The sequence below is a fragment of the Hyperoodon ampullatus genome (genome assembly GCF_949752795.1).
Source record: "Hyperoodon ampullatus genome assembly, chromosome: 11".
Taxonomy (NCBI): Eukaryota; Metazoa; Chordata; class Mammalia; order Artiodactyla; family Ziphiidae; genus Hyperoodon; species Hyperoodon ampullatus.
This window is the reverse complement of record NC_136924.1, coordinates 30,537,410-30,563,290: the sequence shown is the minus strand read 5'-3', so window position 1 is coordinate 30,563,290 and position 25,881 is coordinate 30,537,410. Positions and strand designations below refer to the sequence as shown.

General features: G+C 43.5%; 2 protein-coding genes across 2 annotated transcripts in view; one reads left to right on the top strand and one right to left on the bottom strand.

Annotated features, from left to right (window-relative positions):
* Positions 1–260: 260 nt before the first annotated feature.
* The window catches only part of BPIFC (BPI fold containing family C), a gene marked incomplete at its 5' end in the record, with an annotated part of 37,746 nt that continues 12,125 nt past the window's right edge, over positions 261–25,881 (top strand). The window contains 11 exons of the mRNA XM_079715889.1: positions 261–384; positions 2,065–2,182; positions 6,820–6,948; positions 8,257–8,412; positions 8,539–8,602; positions 10,789–10,849; positions 13,182–13,273; positions 14,826–15,002; positions 16,208–16,261; positions 17,067–17,237; positions 17,876–17,943. Coding sequence (XP_079572015.1) covers positions 261–384; positions 2,065–2,182; positions 6,820–6,948; positions 8,257–8,412; positions 8,539–8,602; positions 10,789–10,849; positions 13,182–13,273; positions 14,826–15,002; positions 16,208–16,261; positions 17,067–17,237; positions 17,876–17,943 — 1,214 coding nt within the window. The remainder of the gene's footprint in view (positions 385–2,064; positions 2,183–6,819; positions 6,949–8,256; positions 8,413–8,538; positions 8,603–10,788; positions 10,850–13,181; positions 13,274–14,825; positions 15,003–16,207; positions 16,262–17,066; positions 17,238–17,875; positions 17,944–25,881) is intronic.
* Positions 20,642–21,441, bottom strand: LOC307060976 (eukaryotic translation initiation factor 4E). The gene has a single exon (XM_079715890.1). It carries the CDS (start codon positions 21,301–21,303, stop codon positions 20,905–20,907), a length of 399 nt encoding a protein of 132 aa, XP_079572016.1. The 5' UTR covers positions 21,304–21,441; the 3' UTR covers positions 20,642–20,904.

Genomic DNA, 25,881 nt, shown 5'->3' with positions numbered 1-25,881 from the left:
ATCTGTGTGTGTATGTCTGATTCACCCACTATTCTGTGGGAAGCAAAGGTCAGGGGACACACATAGGTCATCTCTACATCCTCAGCGCCTAGAATACATTCCAGTGTGTTCAATAAATGGTTACCGGATGGATGGATGGATGGATGGAGCAAGTTCTGGAAGTAAGCAATGAAAATGAGAAAGCCTAGAAATGCTAGATGGAATTGGCCAATGAAAAAGTTAAGAATAATAAAGAGACTATAAATGTTGACTAATTGCAGATGTGTACAAAGATGGTCCAAGTCCTCTGGGGATGTTTCCTCCTGTGGAATCTCTACATCTCATCCGCTCAGACCATTTACCCTGGAATCAAGGCGAGGGCTACTCAGAGAGCTCTGGACTATGGTGAGTTGGATGCTTTCAGAAGCCAGGCTGTATTCACCTCCCAGGTGTAGTCTGTGACCCAAATCCAGAAGCTCAGATTGGTCTGTCTCATGACTGAGACAAGCTCTACAGTGGGGTGATCCAGAGCTACTAAGATGGCTGGGGGAAAAGTGTTGTCTAAAAAATAATCACCTTAACAATAGGCATATCCAAACGTAGTCACAGATTCGTATTTTCCCTCTCTCTCTCCCCCGCACATGCATACACAATGAACATCTTAGAGCATATAAAGTACTTGGAACAGAATCTCACAATAGCAAATGCCCAACAAATATTACCTACTGTTATTTTCACGTATGTGAACAGACACCTCCACAGTTGCTAATGTCCGCATGTTACAGATGAGGAAAGTGAAGGACAGAGAGATTTTGTAACTTGCAGAGTCCCACAGCTAGTAAGTGAGTGCTGGGATTCAAACCTAAGCTGTCTGATGGTGCCTTCGGGTCCATCGTTCCATCCTTTACATTCTCTCTTTACATCTCCATATTACAGTATTATTCACAGTATTATAGAGGATAAAATCTGCTCTTCTCAATCTCCAAAAAGGATAGGATAAGTGGAAGTGAGCTTAAGCTGTAAAGGAAGGGGTAAAAGCAAAGCTTGATCCTTGAGAAGGTAAAAATGAAAAGATCATTCTTCGTTACTGTGTAAGTTACTTTTCTCAAGCTCTTTAATGTGGAAGAGGGCTCTATTTCTCCACGAACTCAGAGAAATGTGTTCTGTGGTGCTATTATATAAAGATGGGTTTATTCCAGGATTAAACAAAAGCAGTGGTTGCTAACCTTTTTGGAGTGCTGGGATCCTTTGAGAATCTGATTAAAATGTGAACCCTGGGGCTTCCCTGGTGGCGCAGTGGTAGAGAGTCCGCCTGCCGATGCAGGGGACACGGGTTCGTGCCCCGGTCCGGGAGGATCCCACATGCCGCAGAGCAGCTGGGCCCGTGAGCCATGGCCGCTGAGCCTGCGTGTCTGGAGCCTGCGTGTCTGGAGCCTGTGCTCCACAACGGGAGAGGCCACAACAGTGAGAGGCCCGCGTACCGCAAAAAAAAAAAAGTGAACCCTGAAAAATTTTCCCCTAAAAAATGAGATAGATACACATACACATGACCCACTCACAATCTTTCATTAGAATTTCAGGGAGTTCAAGTGTTCCCAACAGTCCATGGACCTCCAGTCCAAAATTCCTGTATTTAAAGAATCTAGGAGGGAAAAAGGACAATGTAGAATAACTTTCTGGAACTGGCCATCAGGCATAGATTCTGGAGCCAAATTGCCCAGATTTGACTACTGGCTCCCCCAGTTCTTAGCTGTGTGACTTAGGCAAGAATTAACCTTTTTGAGGCTCAGTTTCTTCATCTGTGAAATTGGATAATGATGATACTTTGTACTTTTCCTATAACACTGTCCTGTGTTAACATTCTCTCATGCTGTTAGCTCTGGGTTCTTGGACAATTTCACTAGCCTCTCTGAGGACCAGTGTTTTCTTCTGCAAAGTAGGAACAATAATAACCACCTTGTTAGAATCCTGTTTTCTCAGTATCTAAGAGCATGGCTTACTTAATAAATATAACTTGTGTGTTTAATGATATTATGCCATCATCATCTTTGTTATCAATAAACATTTTCTTTGGTTGCTCCATAGGCATTCAAGCTGGGGTGGAGATGATTGAGCAAATGCTCATGGAAAGAAACATCCCAGATTTAAAAGGTTCTAAATCTGAATTTCTGAACATTGATTATGTGAACTACAAGTTTATAAAGTAAGTAAAAGAGAAGAGCATTTTTAGCAGTGAAATTAATCTTTAAAATCTCAGTGTTGTGGATATGCCACCGTGAGTCCTGATGTAACACCAGGATGGAGTAGAAGTTAACCAACCTTTGGTGAAAGGCTTATCAGATAAATCACCCAAGATAGAGGGGTCATGGAGCCAGCATGTGGTATTTGGGTCAGAATGTGTGGGTCCAGGTCACATCTCTGCTGCACACTCGTTGTGTGCACCTGCCGAATCTGCTCAGAGACTCAGTGTCCTCTCCTCATTCCTAAAATGAGAGTTCTAATTCGATGCAGATGTTGGCTGTGGGCACCTTGCCCCCAGAATTCTAAATGAAATTCTTGTTCATTCCATTGCTACCCCTACCCCCATAAACTTAGATGCAGAGTTCAATATCAGTCTCACAAACAAATCTGCTCTCACTACATCTTGTCTTATTTTGTAAAGTTTAGTCAAGACTTCAGAGGTCATAGGAGCGGATTACAAGGCACATGGCTTTCTGCCGTCTTGCTATCTAGACCTCCTCTTCTTCTCTGGAGCAACGTCAGTTTCTTCCCCTGGTCTCATGCATAGCAGTTCCACCCACTCCTGGGTACCAAAGGATCATCCTAAATACTTCTCCAAGTAATTTTCCCACCAATAAACTTCTCTTCCTAAGAAGAATTCTGGTGGCAGCTATAATCTTTTCTACCATGTTACAGCAGTAAAATCAAATCTCAGAATCAGTAAACAATAAAAAACAGATGATGTAACAAATGTGAAGATACTTCATAAAACTGAAGCTGCTGAACATGGATTAGCTGATGTACTTAGTGATAGCATAGACCATCAGTGTAAGAGCAATGGAATTGCCACACTGATCCAGATCCTTGTCTCACCCAGCCAAGAGTTTTGAGATTATATTTATATTGTTACCCACTCTCTCAGATTGGGTGGACCCCACCTGGGTCCTTCTCACGCCAGATGAATGAGACAAGGTTCGGCAAAGCAGAGCAGAAACTGTATTTGTTGATCAAGGAATGGAGAAGGGAGAGCTCGTGCTCTAAATACACCTTCTCCCCATGGGAGGAAAGTGGGAGACGTTTAAGGGGTAAGAGGCCAGTACATCATCAGAAACTGGGGAAAAGGGCAGAGATTCCCAGGAACAGTGCTGCATGCACAGTCCCTTGCGCCCGGCACTCATTGTGCCTAGCAAGGTACAAGTCCCCTCTATGGGCGGAGATCTTAGCACGGTGATGAGGCAAAGGCAACTTTGGGGCACTTCTAGGTTTCCTTGGCACAGACACTGCTCTTGCAGTTAGGCTGGAACAGACTCAGGGCAGACGACTGTAGAGTTTCCTTTGAGGTGTAACTGATAAACATCTTTGACAAACATCAGGTGTTTTGGAACAAGAATAGAAATAGGTTAAAGCAGAGATATTTCAGCTCCCTGGGGTATGTAGGGGTGATGGTACGAACTAGGAAAAATGTTCAGCTGAATATAACAAAATTAGTGTGACTTAGATGAAATAGGGGTTCATTTTTGTCTCACAAATAATAAGCTCTGAAGAAAAATTGTACAGATGAACCTATTTGCAGGGCAGGAATAGAGACACAGACATAGGGAACGGGTGTGTGGACACAGTGGGGAGGATGAATTGGGAGATTGGGGTTGATATATGTGCACTGCCATGCGTAAAACAGATCGCTAGTGGGAACCTGCAGTATAGCGCAGGGAACTCAGCTCGGTGCTCTGCGGAGACCTAGATGGATGGAATGGGGTGGGTAGTGGGAGGGAGGTTCAAGCGGGCTGGCGGTATATGTATACACATAGCTGATTCACTTCGTTGTACAACAGAAACTAACACTACATTGTAAAGCAACTATACCCCCCCCAAAAAAAAACAGTTGAAGAATCTTATTGAAGCCCCACAATTTCATCAGAACACAACTGTCTTGTATTTTTCTGTTCCCCCATCCTTAACTCTGGCCTCTGGCTTCGTTTGCCTCATGGTCTAATATGACAGATGCTCTAATTATAATACAGTCAGCCATTCAACAAGAATTTGTTGAGCACCTACTGTGTACTAAGGCTTTGTTCTAGGCATAGGGTATAGTGTAGTGAATGACACAGATACGCCTTTAGTGTCCAGTGAGAGAGATGAACATTAAATATATATTTACAAATCTAATGATTTAATTACACTGATGATAATGCCACAGCAGAAAAATCCAGGGTGATTCCTGTAATATAAAGTGAAGGTAAAGATGAGGAGAAACAGGTATTCCCATGCATTGCTAGTGGGAGCAGATAAACTGGTACAATAATTTCAGACCTGTGCTGTTCAAACAGGAGCTGCTAGCCTCATGTCACTATTGAGCACTTGAGGTATGATTAGTGCAACTGAGTACTGGATTTTTAATTTTTTTAATTTCAATTTTAATTTAAAAACTCACATGATTCAGTTACTGAAGAACTTTTGAGTCTGGAACAATTTGAGTATGTAAGTTTACTCTTTCAGTTGAAAATTTTATCAACTCTAAATACAGGTCAAGAATTTCTGATGAAAATGCAATATCTAGGTTGAGGTACATCATGAATATAAAACACATACTGTATTTTGTTTATTTTTGAAAAAAGAAAATAAAATATCTCATTAACAGTTTTTATATTGATTACATGTTCAAATTATAATATTTCCCATTTTTAATGTGACTAGATAATGTTAAATTACATATATGGCTCACATTATATTTCTATTAGACAGTGCTTTTTTTTTTTTTTTTTTTCAGTACGCGGGCCTCTCACTGCTGTGGCCTCTCCCGCTGTGGAGCACAGGCTCCAGATGTGCAGGCTCAGCGGCCATGGCCCACGGGCCCAGCCGCTCTGCGGCATGTGGGATCCTCCCGGACCGGGGCACGAACCCATGTCCCCTGCATCGGCAGGCGGACCCTCAACCACTGCGCCACCAGGGAAGCCCCTAGACAGTGCTATTTTAGGAGGTGATTTTTAAGGATTTTTTTAGGCATGCTTTTTGACCCAACAATTCCACTTCTCAGCACCCGCTCTAGAGAAACATCTACACAAACAGCATATATGGGGATGTTCACTGTGGCACTGTTTATAATGCAGAAATACTGGAAACAACCTAGATGTCTACCCACAAAGCAATGATTTTTTTTAATCCATAGCTTAGATTACTCTGCAGCAATTACAAAGAATGAGTTAGACCTATATGTGTCAAAATGAAAATATTTCCAAGATACAATCATCTCTACCATCCTCTTTTCACAGTGATACTCAGGATATTTGGCAGAGAATAGGCAGGAAAGGATGCAGAAAAGAGGAAATAACAAATAATTGTTTCTTATTGGCTATCACATTTTAAAATTTTGCCTAATCTTAGTTCATAACAGTGCTTTCTCCCGTGCAACAGTTATAAACAGATGGCTTCATTTTTTCTTCTCAACCTTCCCATGAGTCACACTTCTTTTGAGTGACTGACTGAAAGAGGTTAAGTGCCTTGCCCAAGGTTGTACAGCTAGCACAAATCTTGGCCCCAAGCCGAGTGCCCTTTGCACAATGCATGAAGCGACATAGCCTCCTGGTTAAGAAGCCTGAAGACAGATTGAGGAGGCTTCCAGGTCTGGTTCTACCACTTATCTATGACTTCAGCCAAGTTTCTAATCTTCTCATCTCTGAATTGCAGATTGCAAAATCAGCAGCAGCTTCACAGGATTATGGTGAGGGTTAAAATGAGGTAACACATGTGAAGTGCTTACCCCAGTGTCTAGCAGGTAGTAATTGCTCAATAGATGGTCATAATAATAACTTAACATAATGCATGTGACCATCTACCTATGTATGTTGCATGCCACCTACTGCCTCTAGTTACCTGTGTGACAGCTCAGAGAATCCTAGGGGGAGTTAATGCTCTAAAATAAGTTTCTCAACTAGGGAAGATACTGTCCACATTTGGGGAGGAAGGCATGCTGTTTATTGTCCTGATGATTTAGAGGTGGGGGGAGGGAAACGATTGGCATTTAGTTGGTACATATGCCAAATACCCTGCACTTTGTACAACAGTCCTCTACAAAAAAATAGTTGTCCCATCCAACATGTTAATGTTTCCCGCATTGAGAAACACTGGAACAGCTGAAGGGAAAAATACTGATGGCAGTGTTTTGTCTTTAAAGAAACTAAAGAAGTCGATTGATTGTTTGCACATCTGTTCCTAAACTTGCTCATTTCTCCCCTCAGCTAGATACAAGGGGCTTCCTGCCAAGGGTGTGAGAGGAATTAGAAGGCAGTGCCCTGAGGCTGCACTGCATGCCTGAGGGTCCTTCCTCTATAGCAGCAGTCTGCAACCTTTTTGGCACAAGGGACCCGTTTCCTGGGGAGCGATGTGGGGCGGCAGATGAAGCTTTGCTCGCTGGCCTGCCCTGCCTCTCACCTCCCGCTGTGCGGCCCGGTTCCTAACAGGCTGTGTACCGGTACCGGTCCGTGGCCCGGGGGTTGGGGACCCCTGTTCTATAGGAATTCACAATTGCCCATCTTGGGAGTTCTACAACTGCATTTCCAATTTTGCCTTTCTTAGAGATGTGCTGGCTGAGTCGCACTAACTCCTCTGTTTCCTGTTTTACAGCATAAAAATCAATGCCCTTTCACTTCCAAATACTTCACTAGCCTTTGTGCCTGGGGTGGGAATCAGGGCCCTGATCAACCACGGCACTGCCAACATCAGCACAGACTGGGAATTCAAGTCTCCACTTTTGTGAGTATTCCACTGAAAAGTCTACTGCTGTTCTGGGGGAAACGGAGCAAAAAATCAAAAGTAGATAAATTTGCCAATGTGTTTGACATTAGGCTTCTTTCCCTCAGCCATTAACCGTCTTTCTCAAGAGCATTTTTCCAGGAGAGATTTAAATCAGAATATCTCTACTGAGGGCAGGGAGGAGGGGGCTGAAAGCATCCTTCCCTTAAAGGCAGAGCCACTGATCAACATGTCATTTAAGATTTCCTGGGACTTCCCTGGCAGTCCAACGGTTAAGACTCCCTGCTTCCACTGCAGGGGGCGGGGGTTTGATCCCTGGTCAGAGAACTAAGATCCCACATGCCATGGGCTGCGGCCAGAAAAGAAGATAAAAAGAAAGGATAGGGCTTCCCTGGTGGCGCAGTGGTTGAGAGTCCGCCTGCCAATGCAGGGGACACGGGTTTGTGCCCCAGTCCGGGAAGATCCCACATGCCACGGAGCGGCTGGGCCCGTGAGCCATGGCCACTGAGCCTGCGCGTCTGGAGCCTGTGCTCCACAACGGGAGAGGCCACAACAGTGAGAAAGGATCAAATTCATGGTACGGTTACAAACCACCTACTATGTTTAAGTCACTGTGTGGGTGTAATGTTTAGGTCTGCCTTGGTTGATGCCTCAGGATGACACATTCATTCATCCATTTGGTCATTCAATATCCATGTATTGAGTACCTACTGACTGTATCCATTTATAAATGGTACTGAGTACCATTCATCCCTGTCTCAAGAACTCCAGTCTCGTAGACGGTAGGGATATAATATGTTCCCCCGTAAGAAACATAGATTCATGTATTATTCATTTCTTTGCTGACACATCAACCATAGATTGAGTGCTTATTCTGTGTCAGGCCATGAGCTAAATCCTGGGGCACGGAGATGAATAGCATCACTCCCTCAAGGAGTTCACAGATAACATCTAAGTGCCACCTCCCCATCTATGCCCCTCCTAAATAAGGTGTGGCCACCTTGACCCTATGTTCTTCCTCCAAACAAGCATCGTATATGAATGGTGCCTAATACATGCTCAACCACTATGGGGGCCAGCGTACTCAAGATGAAATAAATGCAAGGTTCCTAGAGCTGTCACCATTCACATATTTGTTACTTCATTTGTTTAGTAAATATTCACCCCTACCTGTTGTAGGTGCCAGGAATCCAGAGGTGATGAAGTTCCTGCCCTCCTGCGGCTTAGATTCTATGGTTAATCAGAGAAACAAGATCCATCTCCACCCCTGTCCAGGCTTGGGTAACCTTGCACTTTTTCTCTCAACAGCCAAGACACAGGAGGAGTTGACTTGTTTCTCTCTGGGGTCTACCTCACCAGTGTAGTTGTCCTGGCCCTGAATGACTTTGGTCACCCAATCCTGAAGCTCCAAGACTGCAATGCCCAAGTGAGCCACAGTGACGTCTCGTTTTCTGGAGAGCTCAGGTGAGCAAGAACACCCTGGTGGGCAGTGGCCAGTCTGGAACTGGATTCTCACCTGGCACCCAGGGGCAGTTATGAACTGGCAGATATGATCCTGTGTAAGCCCTTTTTTAATCTTTTTTTCCCTAGTGTCCTATATAACTCCTTTGCTGAGCCCATGGAGAAACCCATTTTAAAGAACTTAAATAAAATGGTAAGTCTTTAGAGGTTATACAGCCATAGTAACATGCCATCAGCAGCAGTTCTGCCATGCTTTGATTAACTTTTAGTCAATAAAACTTTCCTGAGCACCTACAGTGTGCTAAGCACCATCCAAGGCACTTTCACACACATTATCCTTTGCAACTTAATAGTTTCTCAAGTGCCTACTATGTGCCAAACATAATGGTAAGTGCTAGGGATGCAGAGATAAATAATACAGCATTCCCTCCCTCAAGTCCTCGCCCCAGGGTGGGCAAACAATCAAAAAGAGTTCGTTTATTGTGTACCTACTACATGCCCAGCACTCTAGGCTAGAGTCTGTTGAGGATATGGAAAAGGAATAAACTTATCTGTTTAGGAAAAACCAACTCAGATTTGTGAAATGGCAACTGAATAAGTATTTGAATTTCGTACATACTTACGTGCTCATTAGGTTGGACTGAGGGGGTTCAGAGAACTGGAAAAATTAAGTAAATAGAGCCTAGGAGTATCCTGGGAGATATTTTTGGAGAGTGCAGGACTTGAACTGAGCCTTCAAATATAGGTAGGAATTGAATAAGTAAGGAACGGGAAAGAAGAAGGAATATTCCCAGCCAAGTAAAACAGTATAAGTTAAGATGGCATCCAAGTACCTTGATGCCAGAAGTCAGTGTCCGAGGAAGGGAAAGATGGAATTGGCAATGCGCCCTGTTTCCATTCCTGACAATATCTTCCCTGAACGCTTTACCCACATTTCTGGGGAGACAAGGAGAGAGGTGAGGAGGACGGGAAAAGAAGGGAGATTCCTTTCTGGAAAAGAGGGGCAAGGATGGTGTCTGGCTGTCTCCAACCCCCTTGTGTTCAGTTCAGCACTTGGAAGGCAGTAGGTGCATAATGAATGTCAGTGAGGAAATCAACACACAGAGACATTAAGCAGCTTGTCTAACAAGGTTGTCCAGCTGGTCAGGGGACACTGAAGCTTCGCAGCCTTTCCCGTCCTTACCTGAAAGGTGCTGAGTGCCAGTGAATGTGCATATTAAAGAGTGCCTGGGAAATAGTGCTGTTGCCTTCAGGGGCCGCACACTTGATCATTCTTTTGTTCAAAACAAGGCATGGTCCTTAGGCCTCCGACAAGAAGCCAATAGTTAAGTTTGCCTGGAGCTTGTATATGACTTAGAGATCATAGATGCTTTGCTTCTAGGGTTCCCTCTGTGCCACTAGAAAAGGCCAAGGGTGCTCAGACCACAGCTGTCTAGCCATGTCAGGCCAGATTTCAAATCCTACTGATCTAACTCCTGGCAACTCGCTTACCCTCTCCAAGCTTCTGTTTTCCATCTGTAAATAGGGGCCAGTAGTGCCTGCCTCTCAGGACTGTAGTGAGGATGAAATGACGTTGGCAACAGCTAACATTTACTGAACACTTACTATGAGTTGGGCAATCTTACGTGGATTGCCTCAATTTCTACTCACGATACCGGACGCAGTAGATACAGCGATCATCCCCATGTTGCAGATGAGGAAACTGAGGCCAGAGAGTACAAGTAACTTGCCAAGGCGTTCAACCCCAGGCAGCCAGGCTCCTGAGCCTCTGCTAGTAACCACCACACTGAGTGCTCAGTGCACGCCTGGCACACGGCATCGCTCTTGATACTCTTCCTGCTTCCTACAGATGTGCTTGGTTCTGATTCAAAATAGATTTTCTAATTCCAAAAGGGGCTCTGATCTAAATAGATGTCTGATCTAATGGGCTCTCCAAGCAGCCCAGCAAGGAAATAAAGGCCCTGCTTTACCTCTCCCTGGCAGGGCCTGGCACACTGATGGCAGAGGTGGCAGGCAGGGGCATCCCTGCATTTGGGAGAGGCTCAGCCGTGCAGGCAGCAGGTTCCCCAGGTGTCGTAGCACTAATATGGACTGGGGCACATGCCCTGTCATGCTGCAGAGATGAAAGCCAAGGGCTTGTTCTTTTATGGGGCTAAGTGGATGTGGTCCCGGTTGCTATGAAGTTGAGCCAGCATTCAATGGCATGCCACCCATACATACAGAACTTGAGGCCCATAGGCATCAACTAATTTAAGGGAAAGTCCAAAGGGAGAATGTCTCCTCACTGGAAGGCCTTTGTTGGGGTCTAGGCCCTTAAACAGTGGTTTCCAGTACAATGTGATAACCTGCATTTTTTTTTTTTATTCCTTTTATGGCCAGCTCTGTCCCATTATCACAAGTGAGGTGGAGGCACTGAATGCCAACCTCAGCATGCTGGAGGGTGAGTCCCAGAACCGTCTCTTCTGGGTGTTTCTCCTCCCACCTTTACACGCAGGTGCTCTCCAGGTGTGCTTTGCTCCAGCTCTCCCATCTGCTTTCCCCTCTGCAAACTAGCACCGCAGGAAGGTGCGTGGGAGGACCTGCCCGTGTGCAGGGCCCGCTCTTTTCTGCTGCTAACCAGCTTCACTGCAGGTGGGGATGACTTTAGGAAACTAGATGCAAGGCAAAGGATTAAACTGTCGTGAGCCTGAATCCCAGCTCTGACGCTAAATCCATCCTCTTCAGAATGATGAATGCTCATCCTGACCAGTTATCCCCTGGTTCTAACCCCTTCAGTGGCTCCTATAGCTGCCTTCAGGATCAAGTCCAAATACCTTAACATGGACTACAAGACTCACCTGCTGTGCTCTGGCTCCCTCTCACCTCTCTGGGCTTCATCTTGCGCCTTTATCTGCTCCAGCAATCAAACTGCTTCTACCGCCTCACACCTTGCCTCCAGTCATGCTGTCCTCTGCCTAGAAGAGCTTTCTCTTCCTCCCCTCCATCCATCTATTCACTTAAGAGATATTTACAGAGCACCTATTTCTTTGCCAGAACTGTGCTAAGCCCCAAGGGATTCAGCCCCTTCTGCTCCCTACCCCGCAGCCATCCCTTGTCCTGTTCACTCCTCTTTAGCTCTGAAGGCTCAGCTCAGGCATAGTCTCTCCCAAGAAATCCTACCTGACAGCCCACACCCCAAAGTCCTGCCTCCTCAACGCTCACGTGACACTTTGGGCGGCTCTCTCTTTGCACTCCATCCACTTACCGCCCCCCCCCCCCCGCCATGGTATGCTGAGCCCCTGTAATAGGCTGGGTGCTGTTCTTGGTGCTGGGGATGCAGCAGTAAGCCTGTGAGACAGAAATCCCTGCCCTCATGGGGCTAGTGAGAGGAGACAGCCAGCCAGCAAGATAATAAGTAAAACCTATGGTATCGTTGCGATAAGTGGTAAGAAGAAAAATAAAGCAGGGAAGGAGCTGACGAGGGGTTTTTGTTTAAAATAGCATGGCCAGGAAAGGCACCACTGAGCAGCTGGCATTAGAGTAAGACCTGAATGAAGTAGGGAGTAAGCTGCTCCTAGATCTGGATGAAGAACATTCCAGGCAGAGGAAACTGCAAGCTCAAAGCCCCATGTGGGAGCATGCCGAGTGCGTTGGAGGAATTTTGAGTCCATACCGAGAGCAGAGGGAATGAGGGGAAAGCAGCAGGAGATGAGGTCAGAGAGTGGGAAAGCAGATGGCTAGATCTTCAGGGCTCTGTAGGTCATTACAAAGCCTGGCTCTTAGTCTGAGATGGGAAGTCTTGGGAGAGTTCTGAGCACAGCTTTCATGAACTGACTTATATTTTAAGGAGATCACTCTGGTTTCTGTCTATTAATAATAGGACAGGATTCAGGGGTGGAAGCAGGGAAACCACTTAAGAGGCTAGTGCAGTGACCCATACGAGCAAGGAAGGCAGTGACCTGGATGGAGTGACGAAGATGGTGAGATCTGTTCAGGTTTCGGATGTACCTGGAGGGTAGGGACAGTGGTATTTGCTGACACATTGAATGTGGGTCATGAGGGGAGTCAGGCATGAGCCCAGGGTTTACTCTGAGCAACTAGAAAATTGGAAGAGTGGAATTACCGATACCAAGATGGGGAAGACTATAAGACTATGTTTGTAGTAGGCCCTCTGGAGCTCAGTTACAGATCTGCTCTTATTACGCTGTATTATAATTTCCTGTTTATATGTCTGTCTCCTCCTCCAGACTGTGAGTTCATTGAGGGCAGGGACGTTGACTCTTCTCTGTGTTCTCAACACTGAGCACAGTGCCTAACTCACACTAGGTTCATAAATATTAGCTTGATAAAGGGATGAAAGGAGATGGTGGCTGGACAGATGGGTTGATGAGTGGATGCAGATAGATGAATAAAAAAGAACAGATTGGAGAGGTAGAGAAAGAGAAAGAAGATGTAGAAAAGACGAGGAAAGAACCAGTGGAGGATTGCCATGTCCTAGGTTGCTGTGGGCAAATTTCTTTACTTCTGGGAGCATGCATAAAAGGCTATGTACCAAAATTTTACTGATGTTATTCTCTGGGCAATGTGACAAAGAAGAGTTTTTACTTTCTTCTTTTGATTTATCTACTTTTCCTGGGTTTTGAAAAGTGAGCAAGTATTATTTATGAAATAGGGTAATGGTTATTTTTTGTTTTAAATAACAGAGGATTAAAAATTTGTTCTGGATAAATATTAACCATGTGTTATACTATACCTTTAATAAATGTAAATTTTCTTTTTTCTTTGTTATTTAGTTTTAAGAAAGGTTGACAACTATACTCTGCTGGATTATTCCCTAATCGGTTCTCCAGAAATTACTGAGAATTACGTTGATCTGAATTTGAAGGTAATTTTATTATCATCAGAGTCCTAAGCTTGGCTATCAGTAGCTACTATTCAAGGAACAAATATTATGTGCAGAGGGAAATATAACTACATTCTCTTCCAATAGTTTAATTTTCTTTCAAGCAGTTCTCTCATGTTTATGCTCCTTTAAAAGACTCTTGAACATCTTGACTGGTAAATGATTGTTTGGATTGCACAGCATATGTCTGCCTTCTTCAAGAAAAGTATCGTGATGTCTCTGCCTCTGGGAGTAAGGCTTGAGACTAAGGGGCAGCAAGTAGAATAGTCTGCATTTATTAGAGCTCAACAGATCAGTAGACTATAAATATTGATTCTTTTCCTAGCTCTCAGGTTAGTCGATCTAACTGAGGACTGCTGAACTCTGTCAGGGCCATTAACACATGATAATAGTGTTTACTGATTCTGGAAAAGTGATTAACTGTGCTTTTGTCCCAAAGTAGATATAATTTATTTTTAATTTTTTAAAATTTATTTATTTGGGGGGGAGGCTACTCTCCGTTGCGGTGCGCGGGCTTCTCATTGTGGTGGCTTCTCTTGTTGTGGAGTATGGGCTCTAGGCACGCAGGCTTCAGTAGCTGTGGCACGTGGGCTCAGTAGTTGTGGCTCAAAGGCTCTAGAGCGCAGGCTCCGTAGTTGTGGTGCGCAGGCTTATTTGCTCCACGGCATGTGGGATCTTCCCATACCAGGGCTCAAACCTGTGTCTCCTGCATTGGCAGGCGAATTCTTTTTTTTTTTTTTTTTTTTTGCAGTACGTAGGCCTCTCACTGTTGTGGCCTCTCCCGTTGCGGAGCACAGGCTCCAGACGCGCAGGCCCAGCAGCCATGGATCACGTGCCCAGCCGCTCCACGGCATGTGGGATCTTCCCGGACCAGGGCACGAACCCATGTCCCCTGCATTGGCAGGCAGACTCTTAACCACTGCGCCACCAGGGAAGCCCAAGCAGGCGAATTCTTAACCACTGCGCCACCAGGGAAGCCCCCGTTGGTTTTTTTTTTTTTAATGTATGTTGGCTTATGTTTCAATCAGAGTCATTCAAATCAGTTAAATATTACACAAGACACCATTTTGTAATAACAGCCTATAGCTTATGAAGGCAGCAGTAAAAATGCCACAAAAATGCTTTGAGCCATTTAGAATCCTGGGTCCTTCTTTCTGTGATGCCCCAGATGCTCAGAAGTCATGGATTTTGAAGGTCAAAAGTTTGACATCTCTACATGACACTTCAGGAACTATTCAGAGCTGTCCCCTCCAGCTACATTCACCTGCCTTCCCGTCTCTGAGAAGAGGACTAACAAGGAACTTCTCGCTGGATTACACCCCAGGGTGGACAGACACACTCAGATATGCTCAAGAAGTCACCAGAGCTCTGAAACATAGTCCCCAGTCAAGGAATCAGAGGACTCATGGTTTTTTCATCCCTACTGAGTTTCTGAAATATTCCTTATTCTGACTTGAGTGGGTCCACCTTCTCTAGTCCTGCACATTCGAGTCTTCTCCTGATAACACTGGTCTTTCTCTCTGTTTCCCCACAGGGCGTATTCTATTCCCTGGAAAATCTCACAGATCCCCCCTTCTCATCAGTTCCTTTTGTGCTCCCAGAACACAGTGACTCTATGATCTACATTGGAATCTCCGAGTATTTCTTTAAATCTGCATCCTATGCTTATTTTACAGCTGGGGCTTTCAACGTCACTCTCACCACAAAAGAGGTGAGGAGAGTTAACGGATGATGACAATCGACACCAACATTTAATCTTGTTCTAAGTATCCCATTATGGGGGGTTTTATGTCATAGTTTCTATTCCTGGGCCTTTGTAGACACTATCACTCCTAGCAGGACAATGAATGAAGGGATTGTGGAATGAATGTTGATACTAGTTGGGGAGTTGCTGGGTTTCCAGTTCTGCTAATTTCAGCTTTTTATGATACTGGGCCACTGTTCTTCTAGACTGATCTTCAGTAATACCACAAAGCCCCTCCACTGCTTATTACCTGTGACAAATACCTATGAAAATTTGGTAATTTCAATGTACTTAACTTCTCTGTGCCAGATTTTCATCATTTGGAAAATGGGAATAATAATGTTCCATACTCATAGGGTTGTTATGGGCATTAAAGAGGTTTAAATATACGTAAAGCACTCAGACCAATGCCTAGCACAGACTACATGCTCTATAAGTGTTGATTATCATCATCATCATCATCATCATTACTATTATTTTATTATTTGTGTTATGCCAACATAAAGATTTCTCCTGTTAGTAATTACAACTGACATCTACGATGACCAGTAAATAGCACAGATATTCATTCAAAGATCCTCTTTGCCATGCCCCTCCCTTTTATAATGAGAACTCTCTCTCCGACCAGTCAACTAACAACTTTTATTGAGCATCCCTTATGTATCTTTTCATTCTCTAGGCCTTAAGTATACAAATACTTATAAATCTTGTGTTCAAAATGCTGGTGGCAACACCAGCTGCCATACAGTACTGACAATTAGACACTTCTAGCTTCAGACTTGAAAACCATTCATCTTTGAAGGTAAATTACTTATGCATCGTATGTCTCAGTAACCTCTGAAAAAGAGGACAATAACACAAGACATTGTTAACCACTGTAAAATGTTTACACATGGATCATACCCATATGATATACACTGTGCTCCTAAGGTTAAAAGGCCCTTACTCAAAAGCAATGTAACTTCCTGTGTGACCTAGGACAAGTCACTTTACTTCTCTGGGCCTCAGATTTCCTGTGGTTGGGCTATAAAATAATCAGTCACCTTCAAACACTAGGCATTTTTGGTACAACAGCTTCATGATTCATAAAAATTATAGGGAATGCTGCATTTTCCCTGAAAATACAACCCAGATAAAAACCTTACAGTGACATGATGGTCTTCATTTTCCAGATTTTCAACCGTTTGATTCGCAACTCTCAAGGCCTTGGCAACATGCTCTCCTGGGTGAGTGCTCAGGGTTTGACTCCTTAATGGTGTATTTGGTTTCACTGCAATTACTTCTGGAAGACTTTTTGGTTCTTTATGTTCCTTTCTGGTCCAAGCTTGCATCCATATTTCCATTCTTAAGAGTTTTTCTTTTAATCAGATATCCACAAATATTAACTGAACAGTACAAGTACAAGTACTAGGAAAGACATTGTACACAGAATAAATCATTTGTTCCTTCCATAAGGTTCCACCACACTTTAAATAATTAGCTTAAATGGGAAAGGAAGGAATAGTGCCACATTGTGACTTTAGTAAAACAACTATTAATATCATGCTGTCATGGGCTCTGAGTATTGGACACAGTATATTGAAAGGCTCAGGTTTGCCCTGGAGGACAGAGAGATGCTCGTGTAGCATCCTGGGTTTAGAGCAAGGATCTTGAGTCAGACAGACCTAGATTTGAATCCCAGTTCTATAACTTACTCATCTGGAACCTTGAGAAAATTACTTAACCTCTCTGAGACTCACTTTCTTTAGTTGTGAAATGGGAATTCTGATAGAACCTGCCTCAGAGAGATTTTGTGGAGATTAGATGCAATAATACTGAAAGTCCTGACATGGTGCCTGACACACAGTATGTGTTCAATAAATGCCAGCTGTTATTATTATTATCTTGTTGTTATTGGTATAATTATTAAAGAGCTTTTTTCTGTTCTAACTGTATGATGTAAGATTTAATCACCACAGGCCACCCCAAATTTGTGATTTCCCCTCTTCAACTCGCAACTCCCAATCTGTTTCTTTCCCTGAATGTGGGCAGATTGCAGAGCTGTACATCTTGTCCCAGCCCTTCATGGTACAGGTCATGGCAAGAGAGCCTCCTGTGGTCAATTTATTACCGGGTAACTTCACCCTAGACATCCCTGCCTCCTTCGTGATACTCGGCAAGTCCAAGAACTCGACTGCGGAAACCATCGTTTCCATGGATTTTGTAAGTCTGCGGGGACAGGAGGGCAGCCTACAGATACCAGTCCTGTTCCTGCAGTAGACCACTGACCAGCAGGGTCTACTAAATGTTTGGAGGGATGGGATGTGATCCATCGATTAGGAGAGAGGACAGGGTTGAGACTGGGGTGGGGGTACGTATGGGAGGCGAGTGCTCATACCCCCAAACGTTGTAAAATACCTCTCCCCGCTTCTCCACGTCCTGTGCGCCCTTCCCTGTGCTTCAGTTACATTGATAACCAAATTTCTTTTTTCTTGAAATAAGTCAGTCAAGGTGGAATTCAAGGTTATTTGAGTAGATGAAGGCCAAATGCAATCTGAGAGAAAATGACTGAACAATGAACCTAAGTGAGATGTCTGTCTCTCCCTCTCTCTCCCCCCACTGCCCCCCACACATGCAAAAGAGAGATTAGAAGAAAAGGAAAAATAATTTAAAGGAGATCTTCAAACAAAAAGTCTTTAGTTTCCCTACCTGCAAGATAATATTTTTAGAGCCATTTCTTTCCAATATTTTTTGAGATGAGAGTGAAAGTGAAGTTTATGTTTCTACTATAGGTAATGATATTCATGGCCAAAATGGATAAATTCACTCATCTTACTAATGTACGCTTTTGTTCTCTGCAGGTTGCTAGTACCAATGTTACCCTGGCTATTTTGGGACAAAGATTGATCTGCTCTTTATCTCTGAACAGGTAAGCTCAGTTGATGTGACTGTTGGACGGTAGTAATAAGTGAATCAACAGACCTTAGAGACAAGTGAATAGTAACAAAACAGGTGAAGTTACCATTCAATAGAACATGAATCACTTAAACATTTCTCCTATAATAGTCCAGATAATTTCAAAATACGGACCTAACTGAAAATTATGAAGCTTTTCTTTTTTCTTCCCATTAGACAATATTCAGATAAATTTGGCAAGAAAATTATTGTAAATTTAATTCCACAATGTAAATTCTCATTCTAATGGTACAGCAGTGTAAAATAAAGTTCCTCTTCAACAAATTTAGAATGCATGCTATTGAAGAAAGAGCATGAAACTTTGAGGTCAAGGAAGGAAGTTTCAAATCCCTGCCCCCTGGTTCCAGAACCGTGATCAAGTCTGTTAACCTCTTTGAACCCCAGTTTCCTTATCTGTAAAATAATGAAGTTGGACAAAATCATCTCTGAGTTACCTTCAGGCTCTGACACTCTGATCCCTTTACTAAAGTGTAGAATTTAACAAGACCATGCGCCATGGCCTGGATGGCTCTCAAACACAAACCATGCAGTGTGAAAGGGCTTGAGCAGGTCATGTACACAGATCATTGAACACTAATTGCCACTGGTAAGAACCACCTGCAAAGCCCGTTCTCCTCAGCCCAATAAAGCCCATAGTTGAAGCCATGAATCAGACTACCTGGGGCAGAGGGAGGCAGGGGAGGATATACAGAATAATCAAATGGCCCAGACTAAATCCATGAAAGGACAAAAAGGACGCAATAAAACAGACAAAGAAATCCTAGTCTGAAAAGATTGGGAAACCAACAGAGAGAAAAAGTAAGTCAATCACCATAAGTCAAATTGATGGTTAGGAAGACTAATGTAGAAACATGGAAAATGTTTTCAATAAAATAATATGAAATGGAATAAGCAGAATACAGAACTGCATAAACACAACAGTCAGCCGTGTAAAATAGCTTTCCATCTGGATAAGGAAGTGAACTACAAATGAGGGGTTGTGTTAGACTATGAGATTATGAGTCGGTTGTTTCCTCAACATTTTCTTTATAACTATGTTGTTTTCCCAATAAAAGGGACAGTAAAAGCAAAAAGTAATATGGCTTCCCAGAAATAAAAGACTTCATGAAGGCTTTCTCCTCAACTTTACCCAGGCCTTCAAAGAATGACTAATATTTCCATTAAATTCTAAAGGCACAGTGCCCAGAGCCTATAAGACTTCAGGGACCCATGAAAATGTTTTAATGTATTTTAAAATAAGAATTTTAAGATGAATACAATCCAGACTGGATTATACGTTTCTTTATAACAACACAGTCTTCGGAGATAATTTTTAATTTTTTTTTTTTGGAGGAAGGGCTCCTGAAGGCTTCAGGCTACCGGAATTCATAATGTGGCCCTGTTTCTAGAGGATCAAAGCTGATGAAACTCTGAACCTTGATGGGTGATGTTTGAGATGGCAGTTTTAATGGTTGAGAGGATGGAAGCCAGAGAGCAGGAGATGAGGAGGGAAAGGACCAAAGGTGAAGAGCTGGCGGTATCTAAGCTAGGCCGAGAGAAAGGAGAGAATTTGGAAGGCGGTTTGCCTGAGCCGCAGGACTGTGAGGCCTCTATCTGAAGACTGAGAGGAAAGGGCTATAGGAAAGGGGAGCTGGAAATCTGGAGTGATGGGGGAGTATGCGGGCAGGGCTGCTAATTGAGGCAGCAAGCTCTGAGAAGGTAGACACATTTGCACTTGAGCGGGCTTCTGGTTTACTGGCAGGATCTGAAGGAAGGATTTAATAGGAAAGGGACTTCAGGCTGTGGCAGGCAGCTAGGAAAGATCTTAAGTTGCAGAGACCAAGTTTGCTTCTCTGCTTAATTGGGCTTGACCCTCACCTCCAACATTCTACCAGTAAGAAACTGCATGTACAGCGGGCATTATGTTTATTTTATTTTATTTTTTTGTCTAAAAGACAATTCACTGTACACATTTTATTTACAGTTTTGTACACTGTCTTAATATGAATGGGACCGCTTTTCTACTTGAGCCATTTTTTAACCAAAGCAAAATAACCTAAGTATAACAAAGTGTTAAAATACAGCATAAAGATACAAAAACAGACATACTAATTCTAATTAGGAATGTAATTATGATGTTACATTTTTTATAATCCACAATTATGTTTAGGAAATCACACAAACATAGATCACTGATTTGAATGAAATGCATAAATTTGTAGCAAAGCTTTGTAGTTACAAAAAAACAAAAAAATTACCAAAGAATGCACAAAATTAATGTTTATTCCACCTCTGTGTCATATTCCTGGATCCTTCACCAATGTTACATGAGGAAAAAAACAAAAGCAAAACAAATGAAAAACTGAAATCAGAATCACTAATGTTATCAAGTAGGGAAACAAATAAATTAAAATCTAGCAGCCATCAGCAAGAGTACAGCACAGACAATGCTGTAAAAAGAAACAAAGAAAACTGTTAGAAAACTGTATGCATCATACTCTTTCAAACCAGCAAAATATGCTCCTGCATACAATGGAACATAAACAGAATCGTTCTCTTGTAAGGTATAGAAATGCAAATTCTTTTCTTTAATATTGTAGATGGGTCAAATGTGTTTGTAATCATTAATTCTTTTAAGCTATTACAGAGTGGGCCAGGAACACATTTATGGATTCTGGGGACGATGTGTACTATAATTCTTTGATTGGGATAGTGGACACTCTAGCCAAAATTAAAAAAAAAAAAAACAAAAAAAAAACTATGAACACAGAAGTACAAGACAAAGGCGAATGAGACTTCTCTTATATCTTAGCAACATTTAGATGGAAATCAAATTTAAATGCAGTCCACTCTGCTTTTGAAGAGGCTTTGGTTCAGCTCCCAAATCTCGATTGCTTGACGCAGTCTCCTATGAGAATACTCAGAAGGTGTCTTCTTAAACAACAAACCTATTTTTAGTGGTGGAGCCGCTCTTAGTAGCTGTGTCTGCATGGGACTGATAACCAATCACTATCTTTGGAGGAAGTCCTAACCTTTCCTTGTATACCCTCCCTATATGTGTAACTGCTTCTCTGTTTTCACATTCAGTAGTCCATATTGCTATTTTATCACCTTTAGCTCTAACATTAACCACAGCTCCACATACATCATCACTGTAGTCATCAAAAGACTCTCCAATAAGGCACAGCAGTGTCTCTAGCCAAAAGCGATCGAGGTCACTTCGTCTCTGCTGTTTGTTCAATGTAATTAGCCATCGTCCTCCTCGTTTGTTCTTCTCATCTTCCCACATAGGCTCAATACCATCCTTAAAAAGTGAGTAGTCACAGCCAGGCATTAAATTACTAGACAACTGGATATGGTTGTACAGAGCCCAAAAGTCTTCAACAGTGTCAAACTTAGAGATCAGCCGAAGGTTTGCTTGCCAAGTTTTGCTTTTATCATTTTTAAAAAACCAGAGTGCCCATCTGTTCTGTAAAGGATGTTTAATATAGTGTTCTGGGTTAGCAACCTCCTGATTAGATTCTGTTTTCTCTTCTTCTGTAGGTGGGGGATTAGGAGTAGGGGTGGTTTCCTTTCCGCGAGCTCTCGGGCCCCCACCAGAACGTGGGCTCTACACGCCGTCGCGGCCAACCTCTGGGGAGCCCCCAGTTGTCCGCGGGGAGGTCAGGCCCACGAAGAGGGGGAGGGGGCGGCAAGGGATAGCGTGCGTGCCGGGAACACCGTCCCGCGGGGTTCCCGAGTCCGAACGGAGACGGAGCGTGCGGGCCGGTGGGGGTGGGGGCCAAAAGCAATACTCCTATGTTTATTTATGGGAGTAACTGGGAAAACTGATGGTAACCTGCTAAATTCACATCATCCAAAGGAATGTTTGAATTCATTCTCCAGCTTCTGGCGGTCCACAAGTCTTTGACCTTGTGAACACAAACCTGAAATTAGGAATCCTGCCTGCTTGAAGTCTCTTCCAAACACCCCTGTGATCTCCTTTAGATTCACGTGCTGGGGAGGCTTCCTGCGCCCTGAGACCTTAGTAGAGTCTGAACAAGACCACCTACATAGTTTGTGAGGCTTGGTGCCAAATGAAAGTGCAGACCCCCTGTTCAAAAATTATGAAGAATTTCAAGATGGAGACGGCGGGGCGTTAAACCGAGCACAGAGCTCTTCTGAGCACCGTGCAGGTCACGTGCACTGAGTCTGAGTGGGGCTCCTGCAGCGGGTACTATAGCAAACCTCAGGCGGCGAGCAGACTAGGGGCAAAGCAGGTGGGCCTGGCATCACTCAGGCCTCAGGCAGTCAAGCCCAGAAGCAAGACCACAAAGGAGCAGAGGCTGTGCTGAAAGAGCAGGCTTAGCCTTTGGCACAAGAGCAGTAGCCCCGCCTCCCACATGGGCCACAGCAGCCAATGCCTCCGCTCCCGGGCTCCACAGAGCTGCTTTTCAGGGTGAGCTGGTTTGGTTTTAAGTGACGTCATAGAGACACAGCAGGAAGAGGTGTAAAGTGGATGGGGAGCGGTGAAACACCCCTGAGGAGAGCCAGGGAACACAGGGTCACCAAATACGTCTCCCCCAGAACACCACGGCCTTCCTAACTGTCCCCTGTCCTAGGGCGTCTCTCTCTGGAGCTGCTCAGGGCTGGCTACCTAGACACGAGATGCAGAAATCAGAGGCGAATCCAGGGTGGTGAGTTTAGAGAGGTGGGGAGATCATGGGCTTTGGAATCAGACTAGCTGGTTCAGGTCCCAGCCCGAATCATTAGCTGTGGGATCTCAGGCAAGTTTCTTAATCTCTCTGGGCCTACATTTTCTCCTCTATAAAATGATATAATAAAACCTACTTCAGGGAGTTGTTGTGAGGAGTACATGAGTTAATACATGTAAAGTGCATGTTAAGTGTTAAAAAAAATGATGGCTATGGCTATTATCTAAAATTATGGGGACTGGCCTCAGCCAAGGGAAGGAAGGGATCAATTATACATTGATCATTCCACGAGCTCTATTCAGAAAACACCTCACTCCCCTGTCTCCTGTCCAGTGATGGCTATTAGAGAAATTGCCTTTTGTTCTACCATTTATAACTACACTTTATCATTGAGCCTTCACTATCTGCTGGTCCTGTACCAAGCACCACACATATATTACTTTATTTAAACCTCACAGCCCTGTATCTCCAGGATCCGGCACAGCGCTCCATAAATGTCTGTAGATTGAATGAATAATCCTAGAGGTAGCTTATCATCCCCATTTTCCAGCTTATAGAGGTCAAATAACTTACTCAAGTGTTGACCAAAATAAATGGACTGCCGGATATTTCTCCCCAGCAAAGATGTGCGTATTCGGGATGAGCAGAGAACTGCAGTTTGGGGTCTATAACCATGGTGAGCCCTGTGCAAGTCCCCACATGGCAAGGGAAGAAGAGCCCTTTTATAGAGGGAAAAGGAAGTTGGGAGGGCTGTAGTAAACATAGGGTCCATGGATTTTCTTTAGCTAAGTCCTTGCCAGGAAACAAGAGGAGGCTTCCTTCTTCCTGTTGGGCTCTGCTGCCGTCACAGGGTGTGAGAACTCCCCCTGCTGGTCTCCAGACTCTATTGAACTGAGCTTTCTATTTATTAGTAATTTTTTATGCAAGTCACAGAGCTATTGAATGGCAGAGCTAGAACTTGAACCTGAGTGAGTCTTCAACGCCATGAGTGTTTGTTTACTTACTACATTGTACTGCCTTTGATGTGGTGAATAGCTAAGTCTTAGAAAATGAGACTTAGACCTACAACTTATCAAATAAATACCTTTGCCTAGAGGAGAAAACCAGAAGCATGGAGTCAGGTTAAAGTGAAACAGGATGTCCTTTCTCAATGTTAAGTATTGATAGAAAAAAGAGAAGACACTGGCATTGTGTGTCCTGAAATGGAAAAAGCACACAGCCCTTTTCTTATTGCATTAAGGAACTGAGTGAAGGAAAGGATAAAGAAAGAGAAAGCTGAGAGTACTAGTAATAAACTTGACCTTTTTGTGTATGTCCAATTAAAAGCACAGGCTCTGGAGTCAAGCATGTCTCATTTTGAATTCTACCTCAGCCATTTGCTAGCTGTGTGACTTTGTGCAAGTTAACTAACCTCTCTAAGTATCCATTTCCTCCTCAGCAAAACAGAGTCCCTGTGTAGAATGTTGTATTGGTAGAGATGAGAATGTATGAAAAGCACAGCACCCAGCCCATAATCAGTGCTCAAGAAACATCCCTTACTGCAACTAGTAGTACTTTATTCTCTTTCCTTATTCTAGGATGAAAGTTTGGCCAAGTAAGAGGGAGAAATTGGTCCCAAGAGACATGACAAGTCAGGAGGGTCTTAAAAGCTGTGGAGTGGCCCCTAAACCAGATTCTTACAGCTCTTTCTATATTTGAGGCATTTGTTCCAAACAGTTCTGTTTGGAGGTAACTCCAATCTAGGTTGGTTTATTAGGAGGTAACTTCAATCCAAATGTCCATGTAGACATTTTTGAGACTAATTCAGGGACCAAATGAAACAACACTTTCCTTTTGATGGTCTTCATACACATGAATTAATTCTAACCCTTTTTCTTAATCGCATGCAAAGCTCAAGGCAATCAAATGCACATTATTGTTCAACCATTTAGAGCTTGGAACATTTTTTTTTACATTCCCATGATTGAGGATTTGGATACTCCCAAACTGCACCCCACCCCACTACCCCCCCCCCACACACACACACCCCTACCTACCTGCCCTGCAACCCCTCCCATGCACCATCAGAGAATGCAAATATAGCTGACTACAAGCAGATAGTATCACCACCCAACTCCACTTCTCACAGTTGGGCAGATAAACATTTCCCAACGTGAGCCATCTGGTGAGAAATAGAAAGGAAAACAAGTCTGGGAAGAATGGATTCAGTTTCTGTTGGAATGGTGCTTGGACAGGCCAGCAGAGCTCAGTCTTGGCAACTGGGCTGATCTCCATCTCCATCCTCCCTCTGAACTACTGTTGAGGCCAGGGTAGAGGAAGGCCACAGTGGGGAGCCCCTATCGGAGGTGGAACCCCGAATGACTTCTTACCTTTCTCCCAGACTCACTTGGGGAATTTCTAGACTGCAGAAGGCAATGGAGTTAAAATACTGGGGAACTCTGCCTCATCAAGAGGGTCCTTTAATTCTGGAGTGGGCTCAACACATTCCTCCCCTCAAAACGTTTCATCATTGGATTAAATCTACAGCCTAGGGTTTTCAAGCTCTTCAGTGTCTGGTCCTACCTTTCCAGCCAGCCAGCCTTACCTCCCATAGCTCCCTAAATGAACATTTTGCTTTAGGTGCTTCACCCTCAAGGTGACCTCAATTCTAATAGATACTTTCCCACCCATCCTTTATCTGCTTGTTTATCCATACATCTATTCAATGAGAATTTATCGAGCACCTATTACGTGCTCTGCACTGTTCCTGATACAAAGAGTTGAGAGAGGAACAATGGTTTCTACCTTCCAGGTCCACAGCCTGGTGAGGGTAACACTCAGATTTTTTAAAATTAATTTTTATTGGAGTATAGTTCCTTTACAATGTTGTGTTAGTTTCTACTGTACAGCAACGTGAATCAGCTATAAGTATACATATATCCCCTCTTTTTTGGATTTCCTTCCCATTTAGGTCACCACAGAGCATTGTGTAGAGTTTCCTGGGCTATACAGTAGGTTCTCATTAGCTATCTATTTTATACATAGTATCAATAGTGTATAGATGTCAATCCCAATCTCCCAATTCATCCCACCCCCCCTTCCCCCTTGGTATCCATACTTTTTTCTCTATGTCTTTGTCTCTATTTCTGCTTTGCAAATAATATCATCTATGCCATTTTTCTAGATTTCACATATATGTGTTAATATACGATATTTGTTTTTCTCTTTCTGACTTACTT